General features: G+C 67.6%; 1 protein-coding gene across 1 annotated transcript; it reads right to left on the reverse strand.

Annotated features, from left to right (window-relative positions):
* Window positions 1–253: 253 nt before the first annotated feature.
* Window positions 254–7333, reverse strand: LOC309414631 (leucine-rich repeat LGI family member 4-like; the record flags this gene model as incomplete). Its single annotated transcript, XM_082011986.1, has 10 exons — window positions 254–556; window positions 925–1433; window positions 2763–2927; window positions 3067–3236; window positions 3983–4054; window positions 4942–5013; window positions 5627–5698; window positions 6402–6473; window positions 7121–7224; window positions 7277–7333. 10 exons carry the CDS (start codon window positions 7331–7333, stop codon window positions 254–256), a joined length of 1596 nt encoding a protein of 531 aa, XP_081868112.1.
* Between the last annotated feature and the right edge of the window lie 2314 nt (window positions 7334–9647).

Below are 9647 nucleotides of genomic sequence, written 5' to 3' on the forward strand. Positions count from 1 at the left end.
TCAGGTGCCCAGGTCCACGGTGACATCATGGTTGGTGTCCCCATGCCCTTCAGGGACACAGGCTCACGTTGACATGACATCTTCAGGTCCATGATGATGTAGCAATTGATGTCCCCATGTCCTCCAGGTGCCCAGGTCCACGGTGACATGATGATCGGTGTCCCCGTGTCCCTTGGGTGCCCAGCTCCATGACGACATGACGCTTGATGTCATTTGTGTCCCTCAGCCACCACAACGTGACGCTCGCCATCCCTCAGGCCCCCAAGTCCACGGTGACGTGCCGGTAGATCTGGGTGGCCCCCTTGAAGCTGGCGGCCACCAGAAAGTGGCGGTGACCCAAGGAGAGGGGGGCGAAAGCGCGGGGCGTGGGGGCCAGCAGCTCCTGGGTGGGCTCTAGGTGGCCACCCGGGCCGAGGCGGTAGACGCGGCTGGGGGCGTAGTCATTGCCCAGGATCACGTAGCGTTGGCCGGCCAGCGCCAACGGCTGGAAGACCAAGGAGCCCCGCGCCGGCACCTGCTGCACCTCCCGGAACATGGAACCCTCCCAGCGCATCACCTGGGCACAGAGAACCGTGGGTGGGGGCGGTGGGCGGCGCAGGAAGGGAAAGGTTGGGTGGTGGCCGTCACGGGGAAGGTTGGGGTGGGTGGTGATGGACCCCATGGAGACCCGTGACGCTGGTGACCCCCCATGAACACATGACGGTGACAGACCCCCAGGAGACCCATGATGCTGGTGGCCCCCCATGAACACATGACAGTGACAGACCCCCAGGAGACCCATGATGCTGGTGGCCCCCCATGAACACGACGGTGACAGACCCCAACGGGCATGAGTTGATGATGGACCCCCAAGGACCCACAGTGCTGGTGGCCCCCCAGAAACATGTGTCAGTGCTGGGTGCACCCCCCCAGCCCCGCCCTCACCTTGGCATCCCCCAGGAAGCGGGTCAGGCAGAGGAAGACGTGGCCCCGCAGGCGGAAGTGCTTCGCGGCGTAGACGTCGGGCACGTGGGGGATGTCGGTGTGGGGGGCGAAGGCCGCCCCGCTCCACCGATAGACCAGGGGTCTCCGCGTGCCGCTGCAGACCACCAAGGCCGGCCGCCCCCCCAGCTCCAGGAACTCCAGGTGGGTGTCGCGGTGCCACGGCCGCAGGGCTTGGTGGGGGTAGAAGCCCCGTCCCCCCCAACGGAAGAGGGTGCTGGTCCCCCCCTTGGAGCTATCGGCCACCCCAACGTACCAGTGACCCCCCAGACGGGCGCTGGCCACCGCATGGGGACGCCGCAACCGGCCGCTGCCCAGGGCCTGCAGCCGGACGAAACGGCTGCCGGGGCCACCCGCGCGGCGCCAGACGGCTGAGCCCCCGCCGAGCTGGGCCACCACCACCACCAGGGCCCCGCCCAGCTGCAGGGGGTGGCAGGCCACCGGCGACGAGCCTGCAGGGACATGGACGCGGTGGCCTTAGGACATGGGGGGGGTGGGGACGGTGGGGTTGGGGACATCCCTACGGGGCCAGCGGGGAGGTTGGCCATGGGGGATGATCCCACAGGTTTGTTGGAGACATGGGGGCTGGGGTGATGGGGACGACCCTATGGGGACGTTGGGGTTGGGGTGATGGGGACGACCCTATGGGGATGTTGGGGTGATGGGGACGACCCTATGGGGACGTTGGGGTTGGGGTGATGGCAATGACCCTATGGGGACATCGGGGTTGGGGTGATGGTGATGACCCTATAGGGACGTTGGGGTTGGGGTGATGGGGACGACCCTATGGGGACATCGGGGTTGGGGTGATGGGGACGACTTTATGGGGCCGTTGGGGTTGGGGTGATGGCGATGACCCTATAGGGACGTTGGGGTGATGGGGATGACCCTATGGGGCCGTTGGGGTTGGGGTGATGGCAATGACCCTGTGGGGCCGTTGAGGTTGGGGTGATGGCAATGACCCTATGGGAACATTGGGGTGATGGCGATGACCCTATGGGGACTTCGGGGAGATCTTCGGGTTGATGTTCTAGTCCACATGGGCATTTTGGGGTCCCTCTAGTTCATTTTGGGGCACCGGGTTGGGTTTTGAGGTCCCTCTAGGACATTTTTGGGGACTGTCAGGCCATTTTGGGGTTCCCTCATGACGTTTTTGCCCCCACAGGCCATTCTTGGTGTCCTCCAGGCCCTTTTAGGAGCTCAGCAGAACATTTTTGGTGCTCTCCAGGCCATTTTGGGGGCACTATTAGGACATTTATGAGGACCTCAGACCATTCTTGGGGTCCCCCAGGTTATTTCGGGGGTGTTAACATGGGTTTTGATGTCCCCAGGCCATATTTTGAGGACCTCCAGGCCATTTTTGAGGTTCCTCAAGCCATTTTTACCCCTCAGACCATTTCTTTGGGCTCCCCAGGCCATTCTTGGGGTACCCCAGGCCATATTTCAGGTGCCCCAACAATATTTGGTGCGTTAGCAGGGTTTAGGGCTCCCCCAAAGTCATTTTTTTAGGACCTCCAGGCCATTTTTGAGGGTCCTCAGACCATTTGTGCTGTCCTCCACACCATTTCGGGGACCTCCAGGCCATTTTTGGGGGGGTGAGAGCGTGGGTTTTGGGGTCCACCGGGGCGTTTTTGGGAGCTCGGGTCATTTTTGACGTTCCTCAGCCCATTTTTGGCCTTCCTCAGCCCGTTTTAGCCCCCTCCTGACCGTTTTCGGGGGTCCCCCCGGATCTCTTCGGAGCTCCTCCTCACCGAGGTGGGTTTTGGGGCGCCGGGACTCACCGTTGATGATGGTGGGGGCCCGGAAGCGCCCGGCCAGCTGGTCCCACTCCAGGAGGGCGCAGGCACCGGCGAAGGGCTGGGCCAGGGCCACCCCCGGGTGCCCCCCCAGGGCGAAGGGCTCGGCCGCCAGCGAGGCGAAGGGCAGCGACTGGAAGGGGCGCAGCTCTGCGGGACCCCCCACCCCCTCAGCAGCCGGCTCCCCGCCCCGACGCCCCCCCCCGCCCCCGCGGGCACCCGGGCTCCGGGGAGGGGGACGCGGGGGGGGACAGGGCGGGGGGGTTTGGATTTGGGGGGGGGGCCGTACCGGAGACGAGGCAGTGGAAGTCCCGGGGCTGGAGCTGGGCCAGGGGGGTGCCCGCTCGGGGGGGGGGTCCCCGGCAGCGCCCCGGTTCGGCGGGGGGGGCGGCGCTGCCCAGCCAGGCCACCAGCCAGCGCAGGCGACAGTCGCACTGGAAGGGGTTCCCCCGCAGGTCCCTGCCCCCCGCCCCTCAGCCGGAGCTCGGGGTCCCCCCGGGACCCCCCGTGCCCCCCCCGTGTGTGTGTCCCCCCCCCGTGTCCCCGCGTCCCCCCGTGTCCCTCTCCAGTCCCTCCCAGTACATCCCAGTGTCTCCCAGTAGAGCCCCGTGCCCACCCCGACGTCACCCCCAGTCCCCAAGCCCCCCCCCCGTATGCCCCCACGCCCACGTCCCCCCGTGTCCTCCCGTGTGTCCCGCGCCCCCCATTCCCCACGTCCCCCTGTCGCCCCCATATCCCCCGGCCCCTCGTGTCCCTCGACAGCCCGTCCCCGTGTCCCCGTGTCCCCCCCCGTGTCCCTGTGCCCCCCACCTTGTCCCCGTGTCCCCTCCATCCCTGTGCCCCCCCATCCCCGTGTCCCCCTCGTGTCCCCCTGCTCCCACGTGTCCCCGTGCCCCCCAATTCCCCACGTCCCCCACAGTGTCCCCGTGTGTCCCCGTGTCCCCCCAGTGTCCCCGTGTCCCCCCGTCCCCATGCCCCCCCGTGTCCCAGTGCCCCTCTCGTCCTCATGTCTGTCCCCGTGTCCCCCCCGTCCCCGTGTCCCCCGCGTGTCCCCATGTCCCCCGCGTGTCCCCGTGCCCCTCCCATCCCCACGTCCCCCCCCATGTCCCCCTGCCTCCCCGTCCCCGTATCGCACCCCGTATCCCCCCCCCCGTACCCCCCCCCGTGCCCCCTCCGCGCCCCCCGTGCCCCCCCGTGTCACCCACAGCTGGGTCAGGGTCTCCAGCCCCTGGAAGAGCCCCCGGGGCAGCGTCTCCAGGCGGTTGTTGGCCAAACTCCTGCGGGGACACGGGGACGGGGCGTGGGGACACGGGGACAGCTGGTGCCAGGGCGGGGGGGGGGCCCCGGCCATCCCCAGTGTCCCCAGGGTCCCTGTCCCCAGGGTGTCCCAGTGTCCCCAGAGTGTCCCAGGGGCTCCCCAGTGTCCCCAGAGTGTCCCATGGTCTCCCCAGTGTCCCTGTCCCCAGTGTCCCCAGTGTCCCCAGGGTGTCCCAGTGTCCCTGTCCCCAGTGTCCTCAGTGCATCACGGAGTGTCCCCAGTGTCCATGTTCCCAGTGTCCCCAGGGTGTCCCAGGGGCTCCCCAGTGTCCCCAGTGTCCCCAGGGTATCCCAGTGTCCCTGTCCCCAGTGTCCCCAGTGTCCCCACTGTCCCCAGGATGTCCCACGGTCTCCCCAGTGTCCCTGTCCCCAGTGTCCCCAGTGTCCCAGGGTGCCCCAGTGTTGCCAGTGTCCCCAGGGTGTCCCAGTGTCCCTGTCCCATGTCCCCAGTGTCCTCAGTGTGTCACGGAGTCTCCCCAGTGTCCCTGTCCCCAGTGTTCCCAGTGTCCCCAGTGTCCCCAGGGTGTCCCATGGTCTCCCCAGTGTTTCTGTCCCCAGTGTCCCTCGTCTCTCCAGTGTCCCCAGTGTCCCCAGTGCATCGTGGGGTCTCCCCAGTGTCCGTGTCCCCAGTGTCCCCAGGGTGTCCCAAGGGCTCCCCAGTGTCCCCAGTGTCCCCAGGGTGTCCCAGTGTCCCTGTCCCCAGCGTCCCCAGTGTCCCCAGTGCATCGTGGGGTCTCCCCAGTGTCCATGTCCCCAGTGTCCCCAGGGTGTCCCAGGGGCTCCCCAGTGTGTCCCAGGGGCTCCCCAGTGTCCCCAGTGCATCGCGGGGTGTCCCCGCGTCACTCACAGGTGGAGCAGCCCCCGGAGCCCCCGCAGCGCCGTGGGGGCGATCGTCCCCACGTCATTGTCCTCGATGAACCTGGGGACACCAGCACCACCCCCAGAGCCCCCCCAGTAGATGCCAGTCCCTCCCCAGTTCCCCCCAGCACAGCCCGTGCCCTCCCCAGTCTCCCCTGGTGTCTCCCAGTATACCCCAGTGCCCGCTGGTGTCCCTCCCAGTAAATCCCAGTGGCCTTCCCAGTAGCCCTCAGTGCCTCCCAGTACTCACTAGCACCCTTTCCAGTGCTCCCCAGTCCCAGTGCCCCCTCATCCCCTCCCAGTTTCTCCCAGTACAACCCAGTGTCCCCTCCAATTGTTTCCTAGTGCCTCCCAGACCCCCACCAGTGCCTCCCAGTCCAGCCCAGTACCCCTCAGTGCCTCCCAGTCCAGTCCACTGTTCCCCAGTCTCCCCCATAGTCCCTCCCAGTCCCCCCAGTAAAGCCCAGTGGTGCCCAAGTCCTTCCCCAGTCCCTCCCCAGTGCCACCCAGTCCCCTCCCAGTGCCTCCCTAGTGCTCCCAGTGCCTCCCAGTCCCCTCCATGTGCCTCCCAGTGATTCTCCAGTGCCCCCAGTGCCCCCCAGTGCCCACCAAGTCCATCCCCAGTGCCTCCCAGTACAACCCAGTGCCCCCCAGTCCTTCCCAGTCCCACTCACAAGTACTCCAGCAGCACCAGCCCGGCGAAGGCCCCATCCCCGATGGTCCCCAGGCGCCCGGCAGTGACCAGCCTGCAGGGACACTCCACTGTCACCCCCGGGGACACCCCCGGGACACCCCCCTGCCACCCCTGGGGATATCCTGGGGACTCTCGGGGGATTCTGGGGACACTTCAGGGACCTTGGGGACATCCTGGAGACCTTGGGGACACCCTGTGGACACTCTATAGGCCTTGGGGACACTTTGGGGACCTTAGGGACATCCTAGGGACACCCTAGGGACCATGGGGACACCCTGAGGGACACCTTGAGGACCTTGGGGGCCACCCTGGAGACCTTGGGACCACCCTTGGGGACCTCAGGGAGACCCTGGGGACCCTGGGGAGACTGCGGGGACCTCGGGGACACCCTGGGAAGACCACAGGGCCCTTGGGGACATCCTCAGGGACCTCAAGGACACTGCAAGGACCACGAGAGCACCCTGGGGCCATGCTGGGGACCTTGGGGACGCCCTAGGAACTTTGGGGACACCTTATGGGCCACCCTTCAGGAGCCAGAGAACATCACGGGGACCTCAGAGCCACCTTGGGGACACCATGGGGACCTCGGGGACGCATCGGTGGTGGTGTGGGGACCTTGGGGACATGATGGGGACCTCGGGGACATGGTTGGGATGGCATGGGGACCTCGGGGACACCTTGGGGACACCTCGGGGACCTTGGGGACACCTCAGGGACACCCTGGGGACACCTCGGGGACACGTCGGGGACCTTACAGCAGCTGCAGGGCCGGGGTGTCACGGAAGCTGCCCTCGCCCAAGACCTCGATGTGCCACCGCACCAGGGACCTGCACAAACGGGGCTAAACTGGGCCGAACTGGGCCAAACTGGGGGAAACAGGTGTTCAACTGGGGCAAACTGGGACAAAAGAGTCTTGAACTGGGCTAGACTGGGAGAAAGTAGGACCAAACGGGGCTAAACTAGGACATACCAGTGCTGAACTGAGACAAATTGGGCAAAATCAGTATCAAACTGGGCTGAACTGGGCTAAGCCAGTCCTAAACTGGGTTAAACCAGGGCTAAACTGGGCCAAAACAGTCCTGAACTGGGCCAAACTGGGCAAAACCAGTATCAAACGGGGAGAAACTGGTCCAAGCCAGTCCTGAACCAGGTTAAACTGGGATAAACCTACGGGGGGCGGGGCTTCCTGGGATGACGTCAGGGGTGCCCACGGGGGGCGGAACCTGGAGGGGGGGTGTCCCGCGCGGGGGGGGGGGTCAAGGGGGGGGTCCGAGGGGGGAATCCCGGGGAGGAGGGGTCCCCAAGGGGGGGTCCGGGGGGGGGAGGTCCCCAAGGGGGGGTCCCGGGGGGGGGGTCCCCTAGTGGGGGTCCCAAGGGGGGTCCCAAGGGGGGGGTCCCGGGGAAGGGGGTCCCAAAGGGGGTCCCAAGGGGGGGTCCCAAGGGGGTCCCCAAGGGGGGGCCCGGGGTCACTCACAGCGTGGCCAGGCGGGGGGGCAGCCCCCGCGGCAGTCCGGTTCCCCCCCGGCACAGCGCGCTCTCCCGGTCGCATTCGCACCCCCCCGCGCACCCGCCGCCCCCCCGGAGCGACCCCCCCCCCGGCGCTGCCCCCCACCGCGGGCCCCCCCCCCGCCAGCAGCAACAGGACGAACAGCAGCGGGGGGGCCCCGCGCCCCCCCCCCGCCCCCATGGACACCCCAAAATGCCCCCCCCAATTGACCTCCCAAACCCGACCCCCCCCCCAAGTGTCGTCCCCCCCCAATGCCCCGCCCCCGGACCCCCTAAAACTGCCCCCCCCAAATCTTCCCCGCTAAACACGTCCCCCAAGCAGCCCCCTCCCCAATCTGACCCCCCCACGTGCCCCCCCCCAAAAAAACCTGCCCCCCCCCAAACCTGCCCCCACCCCACACCCCCGGGCTCGGCTGCGGCGCTCCCGATGGCGGCGGGGGGTGGGCGGGGCCGGGGGGCGGGGCCGGCACGCGTGGGTGTGTCCCCCCCGCGAGGCGTGGGGGTCCGTCCCCCCCCGCGGGGCGTGGGGCCCCCCCGGACAAAGACTCCGCTGTTGGAGCCCGGCTGGAGGCCGAGGGAGGGACAGAGGGACCTTGTCCGGCGCGGGGGGGCACTGGGGGGTACTGGGAGGCACTGGGGGACTCTGGAGGGGGTACTGGGAGGCACTGGGAGCACTGGGAGCAGTACCGGGGAGGTTACTGGGAGCTACTGGGAGGCACTGGGAAGCACTGGGGGAACAGTGGAAGTTACTGGGAGCAGTACTGGGGTGGTTACTGGGAGCTACTGGGCAGTAAATGGAGGCACTGGGAGACACTGGGAGGCAACTAGGGGCGCTGGGAGTTACAGGAAGAGGTACTGGGGTGGTTACTGGGAACTACTGGGAGGCACTGGGAGGCAACTGGAGGCACTGGGGGATCACTGGGAGGCAATTGGGCACTGGGGGTTGCTGGAAGTGGTACTGGGGTGGTTTCTGGGAGCTACTGGGGGGCAACTGGGTGCACGGGGGGTACTGGGCACGCTGGGGTTACTGGGCGCACTGGGGGTACTGGGCGCACTGGGGGGTTACTGGGCACACTGGGGGTACTGGGCACGCTGGGGTTACTGGGCGCACTGGGGGTACTGGGCGCACTGGGGGTTCTGGGCACGCTGGGGTTACTGGGCGCACTGGGGGTACTGGGCGCACTGGGGGTACTGGGCACGCTGGGGTTACTGGGCACACTGGGGGTACTGGGCGCATTGGGGTTACTGGGCGCGCTGGGGGTACTGGGTGCACTGGGGGTTCTGGGCATGCTGGGGTTACTGGGCGCACTGGTGGTACTGGGCGCACTGGGGGTACTGGGCGCACTGGGTGTACTGGGTGCACTGGGTGTACTGGGTGCACTGGGGGTACTGGGCACACTGGGGGTACTGGGCGCACTGGTGGTACTGGGTGCACTGGGGGTACTGGGCGCACTGGGAGTACTGGGCGCACTGGGGGTTCTGGGCACGCTGGGGTTACTGGGCGCACTGGGGGTACTGGGCGCACTGGGGGGTTACTGGGCGCACTGGGGGTACTGGGCACGCTGGGGTTACTGGGCACGCTGGGGTTACTGGGCGCACTGGGGGTACTGGGCGCACTGGGGGTTCTGGGCACGCTGGGGTTACTGGGCGCACTGGGGGTACTGGGCGCACTGGGGGTACTGGGCACGCTGGGGTTACTGGGCACACTGGGGGTACTGGGCGCATTGGGGTTACTGGGCGCGCTGGGGGTACTGGGTGCACTGGGGGTTCTGGGCATGCTGGGGTTACTGGGCGCACTGGTGGTACTGGGCGCACTGGGGGTACTGGGCGCACTGGGTGTACTGGGTGCACTGGGGGTACTGGGCACACTGGGGGTACTGGGCGCACTGGTGGTACTGGGTGCACTGGGGGTACTGGGCGCACTGGGGTTACTGGGCGCACTGGGGGTTCTGGGCACGCTGGGGTTACTGGGCGCACTGGGGGTACTGGGCGCACTGGGGTTACTGGGCGCAGCCCCCGCCCCCTCCGAGGCCTCCGGCCGTTTGGCCGCGGGGCCGGAGGTAAAAATAACCCGGGGGGGGGGGGGGGGCGGGGGCGGCGTCGCGATCGGGGCCGCGTCGTGATCCAGGGGCCGCGTCGCGATCGGGGCCGCACCGCGGAGCCGGGGAGGCAGGTACTGGGGGGGAGGGGGGACACCCCGCACCAGTAACTCCCAGTTACTCCCAATGACCCCGTCCCCAGTAACCCCCCGGTAACCCCAGTGTTGCCCCCCACCACCCCCAGCGACCCCACCAGTAAGACACCGGTAGCTCCCAGTTCCTCCCTCCCCCTCCCCAGTAAATCCCAGTGCTCACCAGTAGTTCCCAGTAACTCGCCAGTGACCCCCCTGTAACCCCAGTGTCCTCCCAGTAACCCCAGTGTCGCCCCCGCCACCCCCAGTGACCCCACCAGTAAGACACCAGTAGGTCCCAGTTCCTTCTTCCTCCTCCCCAGTA

Source organism: Phaethon aethereus (assembly GCF_964289735.1).
Source record: "Phaethon aethereus genome assembly, chromosome: 30".
Lineage (NCBI taxonomy): Eukaryota > Metazoa > Chordata > Aves > Phaethontiformes > Phaethontidae > Phaethon > Phaethon aethereus.